Here is a 17,413-nt window from a genome sequence, read left to right as displayed (position 1 = left end):
TTGGGGATTAGGGTTAGCCTATTAGGGCAAGTGCACAGCTTTTGGCTTTTTGGGTCTTTGAGAGGAGATGGTTTGGTACGAGTGGTTGCTGGTTTTGGTAAAAAAAAAACAATGGGTTTTGGTTTTCTACGTGGCAATCATGAAATTAGGTTTAAGAGAACAATTTTGCACATTAAAAAGTGCAAATTTAAACTAAAGAGGCAAGTGAATGAGTAATTTTGATTTTATTTGAATTTTGTTTTAAATTGCTTATAATTATATGAATTGAATCCATTTTTTAATTCTATAAAGTGGCTGTTAAATTGCATGAGGGCAAGCCTTGTTCAATGCTTATAAGTTATAATTATACGGGTGATACCGTGATGGGAGTTGAGAATGGTTTTTTCTTCTTCTTTTTTATGAGTTCTGGGTTTGGAATTGGGCATAGCATATTGAGTTTTTTTGTTTAGATTGGTTGTAAATAGCTTCGGGCTTTGTGCAGAGTTAAGGCCTATCCAAAAGCATGGATTGAGTTGACAGCTGAGCCCAACCCAACATGAATGGACTGAATAGCTCAAATTTCAAGTTGATTAATGATCGGCGATTGCGATTTATGACCACAAAAACAGAACAACTACTTATTTTGAGGTTCTTTTTAGATGCATCAATTCCATGCTACATAGGGTGTTATCAACACATAACTCAATCAGCTGGAATTATATAAATTTACTTAGTTAATACTATAAACAGTAACTTTCAAATCGGCTAGCCGCCCCCAAAAGGGTAACTTTTGATAACCAAACAATTTCCAATCAAAATGAATGATATAGATTGGTTCCTCCCAAATCAGCCCGCCGCCTTAAATGTGTTATTGAGAATAGGTGAACTATCCCGCAACATTAAAACTGTCCCAAACACACTTTTTAAAAAAATAATAATAATAATTGCATGATTTGAACTAATTATTTAAAATAAATATTTAAATATATATATTGCACCTCATGCAATAGGATGGAATATGAATCCGTTTGAGATCATAGGTTTATTCCTTGCTTTCTTTCTCAAAATTGCTTGTCTTGTACGAGCCGATTGGCACTTCTATCTACCTTCAAAGAAAAAGCCATGATTCGAATCTTCTAAAAAAAAAAGTTTTTTAATAGAGATTTAAGGATTACTACTCATACGCACCCAGTCTTTGGACTGGATTGGGAGATAACCTGTACTCTACTCTAAATTAAAAATTAAAAAAATAATAATAATAATGCCAAAGAAAACTGAAAATATTTGATGGACTAAGCTCGTCGAGGTGAAATTCTCAAACAAAATAGCAAGAAAAGGTGAATCCTAATTAATAGGCTAATAATATCTTCTTCTCTTTTGTGACAATAACGTAACAAGAGCGACTTGAGTGCATCTGTTGCATAAAAGTCACATTTTGTACCACAAATAAAAAGTTGACACATCAGTTAATTTTATTATACTTATACTTAAAATAAAAACTCAACCATACTAGATTATACTCTAGATAAAAAATAAAAATATTTAAAAATAATATATATTTTTTAAAAATTAAATATTTAAAAATAAAAATAAAAAATTGAAGGGGTGGCTGGCTGGCTTGCTGCCACCCCTAGGCCTAGGGGTGGCTACCGGCCACCCCAAGTGGAGCTGGCCACCCCTTCAATTCTATTTTTAAAAAAAATTAAGAATTAATTTTTTTATTTCGTATGTGATATAATCTGGTGTAGTTAAGCTTTTTTTAAAAAAAAAACTGAAGTTTGGTATGTTTGGCTTAGGTGTTACCTTCTGATTGGTTGCACAAAACTCAATTTTTGTGCAACCTCCCTATATAAGTTATTCTATAACCTTTCTATTTTCATTCAAACGTAGTTTGATTGAGTATATAGTTTTTACGGAATAAGGAAATATCTGGTTTGCTACTTTGCTTATTATGGGATCCAAAATTGCTATAGATCTGCAATGTGTATAATGAATATACAAGGCATTATTTGGGCTTTTGGGTATATTCCTGCTTTGCTGAAGATGTTCGTGCTAGAACTGGTTTTATTTCTTTATTTAGATAAATGTTACATTTCTTAATTTTTAATTTTTAATTTTTTTTTTTAAAAAAAGTTGGTTATCAAATGATGTGTCGTTATCCCATAATCTAGTGGCACACTTTTCAAAATAACAAATCTATGAAATAACGACATATTATTTAAGAACCAACTTTTGGATAACATATTTGAGAAGTATACCACTTTTTATCTATTTATGTCATAGATCTGAACAAAGAAGACCAGTGCAACAATTCGGTCAAGATCCTTGTTTGGCAATCCTTTTCATCCCTTGGTTACATTCACCATTCCCCCCCCCCCCCCCCCCCCTCCCCCCAAAAAAAAAGAAAAAAAACAATTAACATCAAAACATTGTAACTTTTTTCACTTTTTATATCATATTATTAACTTTTTATTACCATTCAAATTAAAAAAAAAAAAACAAAACTACAAAACATAACTTTTTCACTTTTTTAAAAAAAAAATAAAAAAATTATATATCACATCAATCATTTTCTACTACAATAACAAAGACAAAACCATTGGCCAAGCATTTTAAAAGAAACACACCCGGCGTGTTTGATAATGAACTTGATAGGTACAAATACTTTGAAGTAATTAATGTGATATACTGATATCAAATAAATAAAAATTTTGAATTTTTATATAGAAAATGAAAGAAATAAATAAAATTGTTTGTCATAAAACATACGATTCTCGAATGCATGTTTAATTTTCACATGCTCTAAAAAACACTTGCTAATTTAATAAATTATGTTAGAAAGAAAACTTGAAGAAAAATTCTGTTTCAATGCAGTCGGTGCAAGTGATTTTTTGCAAGTTTTTTTTTTTTTTTTTTTTTTCGTGGAGCTCGAATTGTGAAAAGTCTAATTAGGCTGTTGTTGTTTTTTTCCCCTCTATTAAGTTCGGTCTTTTTCTTTTTGGGCTTTTTTAAGGTTGGTCACCGCTCACAGAGCAGAGCATACGCGAAAAAATCACGGCCGGATTCTATAATAATCTCGCGGGCCTTTTCAGATCGGACCAATACAAAGTTAGTGGTTTCACCTTAGGCTTTAATGGCTTTCTTGGGCCCATAATTTGATGGGCCATACCAGGAGTAAAGGTAGCCCATAAATAAATGGACTATGTGACTATCATGACCCTAGCAACTAGCAAGCCTCCTTTAACGGTAGATCAGAAAATGCATTCGATTTGGTCCGGATCCATATCCGAGCAGAAATCCATAGTTCTCCAGTCCATTCTCGTATCCTAATAATTTTGAAAATTCCAATCCATATATTCAAAATTAATAATTAATGCTATTTAATAAATTTATGTACACTCACGTGATAATCAAAATTTATTATTGAATTTGCACTTATAAAAAGAACAAATATTAATTTAATAATTGATTTTTACAATCAAATAATGAACAAGTCTCATTGTTGTGTTCCCAATAGGTAGTTCAATCGGTTAGGACTACGCCTAATAAAGCGATGGTTACTAGTTCAAATCTCTTTCCTACATCTTGTGGAGACATGTAAAAAAAAAAAAAAAATTTCATTGTTGTGTTCTCTGGTCACTCGGCATTTTGATTTTGTTTTTTGTTTTTTTGTTGAGTGGTTGATTTTGGGTACTGCTGCTTCTGACTACTGAATTATAGTACCCAAGCCCAACAACCCTAGGCAAAAGATTTTAAAGAAAGACAGCTTTTTTGAAGATTTTACACGCAAAAGATTCGCCGATTAAGCTCGCCATCTAATGAAACCCCCTTTTTTTCTTTTTTCTTTTTTTCTTTTGGCTTGAAAAAAAAAAAGAAAAAAAAAAGCTTCATCTATGGAAGGAGTTGGATCAAGAATTAAAGATGTTAACTTAAGAAAATCTGAATTCCATAAAAATAGTGATTAAACACGTTAATATACATAGTTGAACACAATTCTATCTCAAAAACTTAAGTTAATGGGCTAAGGTTCACTTAAGTATATTAAGCACTATTTTTTTTTTTTTTTCTAATGTGGGACACAACACTCATAAGTGCACTCATAACATAAATCGTAAATATTCTTGGTTGCAAGATATTCAAGCTTTTTTTTTTCTTCGATTTTTTTGTAATAACCAATAAATAACAATGTAGCATTTTAAGAGCTTGTATTTTATTAACTTCATCAACTAGAAAACTTCCCATCAAAGAGAGAGGTGACAATTTAACACTCAACTTCCTTTTTGTCCAACTTTATATTCATAACAGAAGCTTGGCCTACCATTGCTCCAACTTCTGATATACTCTTAGCCTCTTATCTGATTTTGAAGGTTAGTAAATTGTTGGAATTCATTGCCTATCCACTTCTAAAGCTTTGGGGGGTTCTTCATTGAATTTTCTAGAGAAACCATTAATATTTTATTAGTAATCTTATACATTACACTTTTATACGGTCAATTAATCATCATGTTTATTTTCTCAATAAGAGCTTATTAGCAGTATTATATCAACAAAGTGAGATAAATATATAATATCTAACATTTGTCATATTTTACAGATACTCACACATGAAATATATACTCGTTATCTTTTTGTTACATTGACACTTTTTGCATAAAGTTGCCAATGTTTACCAAATAATACATGACCTTCAATCAAATCAACAACATCACACAAAATTTAATCCTAATAAAATTTCCCAATAGAAATAGGCACATAACAAATTTTTCTTGCGCCTTCCAAACAATCTTGTGTTAAAATATTAATTAAGTAATAAAATTCACATCTTCTTATTAACTTAAACTTTTTTAATAATATGATATTAGAGCAGAGATCATGAATTCGAACCCGACTCCCACAATTTACCATTCATTTCAATCAAAATATTTCACGTATTATATTGTCTAACAATTGAACAAAAGTGTGAAAATACTAATTAAATAATCCACAATGTTCTCTAAAAATTGGAATCCACTAGAGGGTAATTGAAGTCCACCAAGAAAAGAGAAAAATCTCTTGAACAAAGTTTTTGAATTATTTTTTAATACTCTTACCATTCGACATCTCCATCTTTATATTGAAAAAAAACAACGTATAATAAGAAAAGAAATTACTCATAGATTATTCATAACAGGAAAATAAATTATTGGTCCATTGTTCCTATTACTTTTAAAATACTCATGCTTGTCTATTACCTTTTTTTTTTCCTTTTTTTTTGTTGTTGTTGGTTTTAATGAAAGTGGGGAAAGAAAAATAAAAAATTACATGAAAATAAAAAACAAAGGAAACACTACTACTCGGAGAGACGTTGGGAATAAGTCAAATAAATAACTTAACCAATCAAAGTAACTAGAGCTGCAAAAAAAAAGACATTTAGCATAGACAAAATGTCATAAACAATTTACCTGGAGAAGTTGGGAATAAGTCAAATAAATAACTTAACCAATCAAAGTAATTAGAGCTGCAAAAAAAAAGACATTTAGCATAGACAAAATGTTATAAACAATTTACCTGGAGAAGTTGGGAATAAGTCAAATAAATAACCTAATCAATCAAAATAACTAGAGCTGCAAAAAAAAGACATTTAGCATAGATAAAATGTCATAAACAATTTACGGAACAATTGGAGAGAATAATATAACCTTCTCAAGGCTTTTTAACCCTACCCGAATGTCTTGAGCAGTGACCTATTACTTTTAACCATGAAGATTGAAGAGGATGAAAAGCTGTGATTCCTGAGGTTTCAAAATTCAAACCAAAGTCTTGAGCAGTGATGTTACAGTTCAACTGCGTGTAGTTTTCCGTCATTTTCTGCTGTCTCTCCGTGACTCCGTCCATGTCAACCATCTCCACCAGATAAAACAAATGAAAAAATAAATAAATATCAATCCTAAATAATCATTGGCATGTAAGCTTGCGTATAAAGTGTTTATGTTAACATTTTAGGTTATTTGTTTATTGGTTAGCTTATCTATTTATATTATTTGGCCTCTGACATCTCATCATTGTCACCTTCTTTAGATCTGCTGATTAATTGACAGAGAAATTTGCTAATTCTTTTATAGCAATCTGAATTAAAATAAAATAAAAAATAAAAATAGGTAGAATAGGGATGAAGCCAGAAGCCAGAAGCCAGTCCATGATTGTTCTGCTGCTTCCATGTGGAATTATGAAAGGCCTATGAACATGCTAACTAAAACTCTACCACGTTGGATGGCAGAGTCGTGACAAAACCACAACCGAGAAGGACAGGCACACGTCAGTTACAGTTCCCTACAACTCTAGGGACGACAGGGCCACCACGCAGTCACTCAAACCTATTATTCTTTTTCCTTATAATTGTCTCAAATTCGGGTAATATAATTGAAAGATAATTTTGATAGGGCCGTTGCACGACCAAATTTTGAACTATTCGAACATGTTTGAATCCGTAAATTTCATCGAAGCTCTTTCATTTATTTCATATATGTTGATTACATAATTAAATTTATATATTTTTATTAATTTATGTTTTTTTTTTTTAATAAAAAAATTGTGATTTAATATGATATTGAAACTAAATATTTTTGAATCAAATCTTGACTCCATCAATTCGTCTCTTATTTAAATTAAATACTCAACGTGTTTGACTTCATGTATTAAAAAAGAATTTGAACTGAGAGTAAAAAAGAATTTAAACTCACACGTAAGAATATGATAAGTGACAATTTAACAATATAGAAGTCGAACATGTTCCAATTCATAATATCCGTCTATTTACAATACTTTGCAATTTGATATCTCGTATTCTTTATTTCCTTCAACTCAAGCATAAAATAATCACTATTAGCACGATTTTAATATAAAATTAGTGAATTATGATTGAATTATTTGATATGTTTAATTAAATTAATCGAATTAAGGATCCGTTTGACGGTTTCAAACGCACCGCATGCTAAGATTAACCCATAATCTTATATTCACGTAAACCATGCCATTCAAACCTTAAAAGGAGATCAGGAATTGTCACCTCCATGCGAAACCTCACAATACATTGCCAATAGGCAATAGCCATCAATCAATTAAGCATGTGTATGGGATGTGACAATGGCGCGTGATTCAATTCCATTGGACCATATGCCACGTGACCGTAGCAATCGGCCGGCGAGGAAAAGGGGGAATGTTTTCATTTCTCTGGCCTGGGTTTGCCTCCTGGAGTTTTATCTTCCCTATAAACCAAATAAATAAACAAGGCCCCCCACACTCCCTTGAATTGAATTTGTTCCTCCCAAAACACAAGCTGCATGTGAGAGTGTCGCCTGAGAAGGAAAACACACATGGGGGCAGATACAAGGATATTGATTACAGTTCGATGGTTTTGGTCGAGAATTCGGCCTCCCCATGTGATGGCCTAGCAATCCAAGAACGAGCTTATCAGATGGGGTCTGCTTCTCAGTCAAACAACATGGAGATGGACCATAGGCCGTAATATGTACACTCTTAAGTCCACATCTATTGCCTTTTCCTTGTCATTCTCTCTTCTTCCCTATATTCCATTATTACTTATCAATCATTTGTCCTGGCCATGATTTTTTGATTCCGAAATTTAAAACAATAATAATAATAATAATAATATGTGAAACACATATTAGGGAACTTAATAAAAAAAAAATTAAAACCAAAGGGCCATGCCCCTTCCTGCCAACACTTAGAAGCATGAGGGGATTTTGTGTTGAATTTGAATTGTAAGATTATACATGTTAATAATAATTTGACCAATTAAACAACTTAAATCTCTGATCAAACTAATTTAATAATTTTTTTTTATTAAATTTTTATCAGATTCATGAATTGTATCGTAAATTGTGACCGATAGAAGCATGCATCTCTTTTAAGAACTGAAATTGCTTCTGCCCATTTTGCTTTTCTGGTCATTAGCCGCATTATATACTAAATTACCCATCATTTCTTTTGTCGTTCTCACGTGAGTATGAAAAAATAAACACTTCTATACCCTCATCCGTATATATGTACTTTTTGTATTGAGAGAGATTCCCACGCCGCATCAACATAAAAGATTTTTTTTTTTTTCTGAGCAAATGTGGGAAAACAGGGAAGGGGAAACATAAAAGAAAGTTGATTTAACTATTTTTCATGCAGAATTTCAATCTTGTTGGTAGTTGAATCAAAAAAGAAAAAGAAAAAGGAAGCTAACAAATTCATGGGCATCTTCATTAACCCAAGTTTTACTCTTAATTCCTCGGCCTTCTAGGCAATAAAATGGGGCATAAAGCTGCACCCACAGTTTTCCAAAAGCTAATTGGATGCACCTTCTTTTCTAAAATTATATATTATTCTATGGTAAAGTACATTGTGAAAATGGATTCCAATACGATTTCAACAGTCAAACGCTAATCTTGCAGATTTTTTATCTCCTGAGCATTGCAGAAGATTGAATAGGATATTTGGATGAAAACTGTACGTAGTGGTGTAATCTGAAAACAACAGCATAAGGGCAGAAAACAGCCAAAAAGTTTGAAAGACGTTCACATGGATCTAACGTATTTAGTGTCACCATCTTCCCCTTAGATTTAGGGATATCATATGCCATTATAACACACACTTGTCTTAGTTTCTATTTGGGTTACCCTCTTCATAATTCATATCATTAATGCATTTCAACTTAATTCACGGGTGGCATCTTTATCCTTTTACACCAAATTGCTCCTTTTTCCCCGTCTTTCATTAAAAAGTTTAGATGCTGTAATAGTGACAGTATAGGCTGGTAGGTAGATGGACGGAGTCCGACAATCCCCTCATTTTCTAGGTCCCATCTAGACGGCCTTAGACAAAGTGATGACCTGCTGAACACTCCATCTACTTCTTCCACCCGAAATAGTAAACAGATCGGCTGGGCTTGATGGATAAAAACTCCCCCTTTATAATTTTGTGGGTAATCTTGAATGAAATGGTGAAAAGAAAAAAAGGAGGAGGTAAATTATACTTTATCTCCAAAATACCACACTAATTTTACTTACATATTCAAACTACGACTCACCATAACTCAACCCACTAAACTATCAAAGTATTCCGAGTCGCCTACTATGTGCAAGTAAGATTTGATAAAAAAATTGTTACACGTTTCAATCATGTATGAACAGTAAAATTACAAAACTATCATACATAACAGAGTTGTTTATGGGTTGGGGTGGCCGCATGGCCATTTCCAACCGATTAAGAGGAGTGGCCGCATGGCCACCCCCAAGAGATAAGAAAAGATGGTCATGTGATCATCCCAACAAAAGAAAGAAGTAGTTGTGTGGTTATCTCTATGTTCGGTTGGAATAGAATTCTTCCTAAATTATTTGTGTTAAGGGCAATTCCATAATTTCATTCTTTAAATTTGGAGTATTTTTGATAAAAATACAGAGTGGGTGAATATAACAAAAACTTTTTTTTTTTTTTTTTTTTGGGTTTTAATGAAGTTATGGCTATTTTTTTGCTAGTATATTAGTTAAGACATCTTTACGAATATTTTGTAGTCCGAAAATAAGGTTTTTTTTTTTTTCTTTCTTTGGAATCGTTAATAAGTTATTTTTTTGATTGATCAGTTGGAATCTTGAAGTTGACCTATTATTAAATAATTATAGTAATTATTGATAATACTTTTCATATTCTTGTTTCTTTTATTAGCTATTATAGATCTCGAATCTTTTTGTCAAAACACTAGTAGGATTTAATCGTACATTAACCTTTCTTGTGCAATTTATATTACGTCATTTCGAATCCACGGGCAGAGACCGTGAGCAATCCAAATATTTTGCCTTTTACTGGAAGAAACATTAGACTCTAGACTCGGTCCATTGAATATCCATCGAGAGTCACGTGATCGTCTGTGCTTCCGCCACTTTAACATTGCTGCCTCCCTTATCGGCTTATCCCCTCACATGCTCCACATTCTGATCCTCCGGCTAGATCTACTGCCCTATAAGAATAACATAATTCTTCTGCTTTTAGCGATTCGGTTTATCTCATTCTTCCTTGTTTTCTACCATGGATATGATTATAGAAATAAAAAACCCAAATAATAATTAATTAAAAGAAGCAAGAGATTCTCTTTCAGTCTATCTCATGTGGTGCAGCTCATCTTAATGCACTCCATGTTACAATTTCATTTTATTTTATTTGAAGAACCACGTTACAAGAGTTTGATAAGCAGTTAACAATGAAGCTGAGTCAATCCTCCAGCTTTAGATCTTCCCCTCACCAAACTCAGTAGCTCTATTATCTGAGTGAAAAAAAAAAAAGAAAAAAAAAAAGGTGCATTTATCCTCCATAACTACCAAGCAATTTGCAACTTTTTGAAAAGTAAATTTTTCCTTTTTAAAAAAGAAAAAAATTATTTGCACAAATGAAAAGTCTGTGAAGATTCTAGGTAGTTTAAGGGGTAAATGCTTCTTAAATAATAATAAAAAAAAAAAAAAAAAAAACTCCGGTATAGTGCCAACTGCCAGCACCATACCTCCCACTCAACATTTAAAAACCCCACTCAACCCCTTCACTACCAAAAACTCGCTCATTATAAACGCACAAGCACACGCCTCTGCCGCCAAATCAGTACCGAAAACCGCCAACACCACCGCTTGAACTGGCGGTGCTACCACCAGAAGCACTGCGAATGCAGAAGCGTTGATCATAAGCAAAAATCACAGAACAAAAATGTCTCTTACTAACAGACGCTCCTCACCGAGTACTCCAGCCCAGACGGCTACGTGGAATCGCGATCTCAAGCACCGAGTCATCGCGTGCCTGAACAAGCTCTCGGACCGGGATACACTAGCCCTGGCCACAGCCGAGCTCGAGTCCATTGCGCGAGCCCTCACGCAAGACTCGTTCGCGCCATTCCTCAGCTGCCTCCACAACACGGACGCGTCGTCCAAGTCCCCTGTGCGCAAGCAATGCGTTCATCTACTGGCTTTACTCTCTCGCTCACACGGAGACTCTCTCTCTCCCTTCCTCTCGAAGATGATATCCACCGTTCTCCGCCGCCTCCGCGACCCTGACTCCGCCGTCCGATCAGCCTGCGTCGACGCGGTCGCCGCCATGTCGTCGCGAATCACCAAACCGCCGTTCTCCGCTTTCTTCAAGCCCTTGATGGACGCGATCACGCTCGAGCAGGACCTCAACGCGCAGATCGGCTCGGCGCTTTGCCTCGCCGCGGCGGTTGAAGCCGTGCAGGACCCGGAGGTGGACCTATTGCGCAAGAGTTTGCCGAGGTTGGGGAAATTGGCGAAGAGCGAAGGGTTCAAGGCCAAGGCGGCACTTTTAGTGCTCACTGGGAGCATCATTGGAGCCGGTGGAGCGTCGAGTCGGGGAGTGTTGGACTGGTTGGTGCCGTGCGTGGTTGAGTTCTTGATAAGTGAGGACTGGGCGGTGAGGAAGGCGGCGGCGGAAGCGTTGGGGAAAGTGGCCGTGGCGGAGAGGAATTTGGCGGCGGAGTATAAGGTGTCGTGTTTGAATTCTCTGGAGAGTCGGAGATTTGATAAGGTATATATCATAATATCAAGTTGATTTCTGTTTGGTTGCTGAGAAAGGGTGGGAAAAGGAAAAAAAAAAAAGGATTTTTAGTCGTACAAGTGTATGTGACCTCAGGTTATAGAAGTGATTGGTTGATATAGGAAGTTTTGAAGCTACGGAAATGAGAACGGAAAAACAGAACACTAAAAATATGGAAAAAAAATTCTTTTTTTGTTTTTGTTTTTGTTAATTTTTTTTTTTTTGGTTTCAATTTCACGGAGAATTAAATGGAATTGTAGTGAATACTTGCTTTAATTCTTTTTGAAAGTTTTTTATCTGATTACATTTGGTGTAACAGGTCAAGGTCGTACGGGAGACCATGAATCATACCTTGGAGTTGTGGAAGGACATTCCTGGTGCATTTGAGGAGGTCTCTGTTTCATCTCAGTCTAAATCTTCTTCAAGAGGTGAGAAGTTTAACGACTCTAAATTGCTTCTGTCCTGTTTAAGCATCTTTTGTTTTAGGAAGATACAACATTATTGATTGCTAAATGGGTTCCTTAGTTGTTCAATCTTTTAATGCTGCATGAGAAGCAATTTTGTAGTTTATGACACAAAGCTGACATTTTTGAAACTCTTTTTGGCATAATATCTGAAGAATCTTGCTTCTACAATGAGAAATCTATGAAGTAGATAAGGAAATTGGACGTTTGCACATGGGAACATAAAATTTTTGTCATTAACCTGCATGATGCTTTTCTTTACACCTTAGCTGTTGGAGCTGAACAACCACTGATGAACCTATCCTAATATCTATTGTATGTTTTGGGTGGGTTTTGCATGGGGCCAGATAATGGTAGTGGTGGATGCTTTCCTCCTATCTCAAAAAGTCCCAATTATGACGGCTTTAAGACTCCTAAATCAAAGAAAACAGTCCCCACAAACAGGACCCCTCCATCTGCTATTTCGTTTGTGAACACTGCCAAAATAGAAAGTCCTTCGAGGAGTAATGACAGGAATTCAAGCACAGCTATGCTCTGTAAGCTGGACCACAAGAAACCGTCTGATTGGAAAGTTGAAGTTGCGGTATCAAACTCTTTCTCATCGAAGGTGGCTTGCGAAGATGGTATTAAAAGTAGTGACTTCAGGAATTTCGAGTCGGCAGCAAATGAGAACAGTGGGAATTCTAACCGGGAAATAAAACGTGTCCTCTTTGGTAAGACCAGCGATGAAAAAGGGCATAAATTTGGTGGTTTAAGATCTGGGTCTCGCGTGGTTCCGTTTCAAGATGATGAGAACCTCGACTTGGGTGTTGTAGACAGCAACACAGTCAAAGATGCCTATGAGAATAACAAAGATGTTGAGGATCTGTCTTTGATCCGTGAACAACTTCTTCAAATTGAAAATCAGCAATCCAGTCTGTTAGACCTTCTCCAGGTATGTCACCAAAGCTTGATATCACCTGTGTCCCTACATAGTAATTGAATACCAACTTCATTATAAAAGCACATTTAGACCTAAGGGTTACTGCTGTTATTTCTTTCTATAGTTGATAAAATTTACATGATGTCAACTCAGCTTGAACATAGTGTTTCGTGCCATTCCCTTTTGAATTCTTATTTTACTAGTGAAGAGTTACTGCTGTTATTTCTTTCTATAGTTGATAAATATTACATGATGTCAACTCAGCTTGAACATAGTGTTTCGTGCCATTCCCTTTTGAATTCTTATTTTACTAGTGAAGAATGCCCTTGACGTACTTAATTCTATTACAGCCTGTTGTTGCTGGTCTCTTCATGCTTTCCAAAATAAACATATAATGATGGTAAAAAAATAAGCTACTGAAGCCAAGAATCCCATTTGGAACATGCAGCCTCCTTTTCTACGGAGAGAAATTGAAACCCTTACATTTGCAATCCTATCTTGAAAATATATATAGGTAGCTTTTTCCATCTATTTTCGGTTATTCTCCAGAAATGTCGCACCCTTTTGCCTACTTCCTAAAAGCTTTGTTAGAAATATTCCACTGATAAATGTTAAAGAATTATTTCTACTCCCCAACGAGCTCTAGCTTAAATGGCATCTCTTCCTCCCATAAAAAATGGGTGGAGGGTTAGGTCCTTGGTTCAATATCTAGTTATCTACCAAGTATATGTGTAAATTACCAATTCAAAACATATTTATTCTGCTTTTCTTGAATCTAGAGATTCATTGGGAGCTCCAAGAGTGGGATAAATTCTCTAGAGACACGTGTACATGGCATAGAGATGGCGCTAAATGAAATTTCATATGATTTGGCAATATCAAGTGGGAAGATCCCAAACACCGACTCTGCAGAAAACACATGTTGTAAGCTACCTGGTGCAGAATTCTTGAGTTCCAAGTTCTGGAGGAGAGCAGAAGGCCGGTATTCTACTTCAAGGTTCCCTTCTTCTGGAAATATACCATCACCCAGTGCCATGCGTAGTGCACCTAGTAAAGATGGTATCCCCGAATCATATAATCTGGAAAGCCAAAGATTTCAGCTCCAAAATAGGTTTGAATATGATGTGGAGCCACTGGCAGATGAACATGCCGACTCGAGGAGGAATTTGAGGCAATGTTTCAACAGCGTACCAAAGAACACACTCCAAGATGTTGATAGCGTACAAGTTTGCAATGCCAGTGGGTTTGACGGGGCTGCAACTGCTAGTTTTACAGCACAGTAAACCTGAGAAACAGGTAATCTTAATGTTTGATTCTAACAATGCGTGTTATATTAGCATCATAACTGACAAACTTTTTTGAACATCAGCTATACATACTTACATACATACATACATACATAATATAAAATATATACATCTTGAAATCAGTACAACTCCTGTTGAGCAATAGTTCCCTGGTATTGCATAGATTACTACATATTAATAATTCCCGTAGGACGTATGCACCTATTAGTAATCATATCTCATTAGGATCCTGGACCATGTTATTAATGGTATGGTGTGAATAAAAATCCACATATTGGATAATTTTTCTGTAGTTTTTTTTTTTTTGGTCTGCAAATAGCTAGTGCAAGGGAGTCAGATGTGTCATAAATGGCATACCATTCCCATGTCCGGTCATCATTATAGACTACTGTAAACAGGGATGAAATATCATCGTTAGAGTTATTTGCTGAAGTCGTCATTGCATTTATCTGAGTAGTTGGATTGTTTGGCCCACTTCCAATAATGTCTGGATCATAGTGTTATACCTAAAGAATTATTTTTATGTATTTTTCTTTTGAATTGCATTTTACACTTAAAGAGTCTGGTTGTTGAATTCAAATTTGTTGACTGCTATTCCAGATAATCTGCTTAGTTGGAATAGAGAGTTTCAATGGCCAATTTCAGCTGCTGAGAGAACAAATACTACTGGGCGTCAAAACCTCAAGATGACATGAAAAAAGAATCTGGCTGTCAACCAAGTCCTGCAATAGTGGTGCATGAATGCGACATTTCTGATTCAATGCAGGAGAGTAGGGCTATTTATTTTATGCAGATTCTTTTAGAGGCAGCATCTAGTTTCAATTGCCATACCAGAACAAGTCGTCTCTTATTTCAAAATTTGTAAATAAAAGTTTCCACCAATCTTTCCCAGGCTTCTTCTTGTTCTATATGGTAATTATGCTTCCATTTATTGGGATATAGTGGCCTATAAATGCTAGAAATATGATATTTGAACGATCTTTTTCTCTCCATCCTTGATCTGAAAATATTTCAAATGTGACAAGATGAAACTTTTCAGACACTAAGCAAGTAGCATCCGACTTATAGGTGGGGTGCTGGCAAATTAAAGCATGCAACATCTCATCGACATGGAGGCCTGTGTTGATCTGCTGACAAAGCAAAGGTGACTTGTCAAGGGCCAAGGCTACAATGATTGTTTTCCATGTCCTGCTACTCACCCAGCCTGCCGATGTCCGGCCCTAGTTTCAACGCATGATAAAGCCTTTTTTTTAATATATTTATTATAAACAAATTTACAGTGGACACTGGACAGTAACTACTTAAGCCCAAAACCAACGAAGCAACAGACAACGGATGTCCACAAGAGAAGGCCCAAGATGGGACGAGATGTTCCGCACAAAAAGTTCTCTCTTCGCAAACTAGACCCAACACCTATACCTGTGACATTATATTGAAGGAAAAAAAATAAGGGTACTGGAATGATAATTACTTATAAATTTTAATGGGTATTATTAAAAATACAAGAAATTGGAATGGAGATCACCACCCCCGATGGCTTTGAGGATGGTGATCGACTACCCATGGAATGATTTTTTGGGTGCTCAGTAAAAAAAATAAAAATGAAAAGATTTTTGAGAAAAAAAAAAAAGAACATTTTTATAGCTATTATATATTTGGGAAAATAACTATTCTTTACATTTTCTAAGGAACAACTATTATTCATTTTAAGGCAATAAGTGCTTCAGGGAAATAATTATTTTCAAGAATAGTGGCACAACCAAATAACATAATAATAATTTTTTATAGGTGATATAACTTATAGGGCGGTGAGAATGTGAGATGTGATATACTACCTGATATGGGATTTGCCGTGTCAGATGCAACAACCATCTTCTCTTCTAAAAATATGTGAAATTTTCGAAAATGATTAGAAAATAGAAGTTCGGTATATTGAACAAAGGTTAATTCAAGCCAAAAAAAAAAAAAAAAAAAAAAAAAAGAAAGAAAGAAAGAAAGAAGGGGGCCTGCTAATCAAAGTAAGAATGATTCAATAATATTAGTTCGTTGTCTCCCACCTTACCTACTTAGAGTTCGCAATTTTGGACTTCCCAACAACACATAACTGAAAAAAAGTCACTTGCTACCAAACTATACAAAGCGTAACTCGCTGCAACTTGCAAGTGTTGCCTAATATTTCGCTACGTCTACCAATGAAATACTCAATCCTCGTCAATGATTTTTTTTAAAAAAAAGGTTGGACTGGGGAATGGGGATGGACTTATGCAAAACAAGGTAAAAGTCACGAAAGGGAAAAAAACCGAATGAAAAGAAAGTGAAAAAGAGAGAATGTGCGTATCTGGTTTTGGGGTATTAAGATCTTATTATATGGGGGTAATTTTACGTACTTTTATGAAGTTATGCGTTTTTTGTAAACACTCTTAATGTTTAAAGCCTCTCACTTTGGTGTATCGAATTTTGATTTTCTTTCATTTTTTTCCCTTCATTACATATTGCAGTTAAATTAAACGGTAGAATGAGTAATTTTAATAAAGTTATTTTAGTAATTTCACACATTTTCGTTATGATTTAACAGAAAATCCTAACGGAATAGGAAAAGTGGAAGGAAATCAAAGTGAGAAACATTGAAAATTAGGGAAGTGTTTGCAAAAGGCGTGTAACTTCATGAGAGTAAGTAAAATTACCCCTATTGTATGAGAAGTTCATTGGTCAAAGATTCCAATATGGTAACATTGACATCAACAATGTGTCGTTTCCTTGGTTGCACGGCTAGTCGTTGGTGATTGACAAGTTTTTATGTGGAGAAGACTCTGATAATTGTTGAGTAAGTTTTTTTTTAAGGATAATTATAGGATCTGATGGCAACCTAATATTTCTTATGTAAAGGTTGTTGGAGTAGGACATAGTGGTTATTTATATTCCTACCAATTTTGTTGTTTTTGTTTTGTTTTGTTTTCAAAGCATTGTCATTATTGTCTTGGATTGACTTCACCAATTGTAAAGCAATTATGCAATCATGATGGTCAACACACAAGAATCATACAAAATACTAGTCTCCAATAACTTCCTTCTTATATTTTGATTTTTCTTATAAGTATTTTCCTTGCACTTCACACTTGCCTTGTAAGTTATTGTAAACTCCAGATATATTGAATGGTTTTGGTATCTCT

The 17,413-nt window shown here is 34.8% G+C and overlaps 1 protein-coding gene across 1 annotated transcript; it reads left to right on the top strand.

Moving 5' to 3' along the window:
- Positions 1–10,514: 10,514 nt before the first annotated feature.
- Positions 10,515–15,727, top strand: LOC132179243 (ARM repeat superfamily protein). Its single transcript, XM_059591915.2, has 5 exons — positions 10,515–11,541; positions 11,870–11,978; positions 12,362–12,948; positions 13,716–14,232; positions 14,844–15,727. The coding sequence occupies exons 1-4, from the start codon at positions 10,714–10,716 to the stop codon at positions 14,217–14,219; spliced, it is 2,028 nt and encodes a 675-aa protein (XP_059447898.2). The 5' UTR covers positions 10,515–10,713; the 3' UTR covers positions 14,220–14,232; positions 14,844–15,727.
- The last annotated feature ends 1,686 nt before the right edge of the window (positions 15,728–17,413 follow it).

The sequence above is a fragment of the Corylus avellana genome, chromosome 4 (assembly GCF_965113065.1).
Source record: "Corylus avellana chromosome 4, dhCorAvel1.hap1.2, whole genome shotgun sequence".
NCBI lineage: Eukaryota > Viridiplantae > Streptophyta > Magnoliopsida > Fagales > Betulaceae > Corylus > Corylus avellana.
Note: the sequence above shows the minus strand (reverse complement) of the source record. Positions and strands in the feature narration are given on the sequence as shown.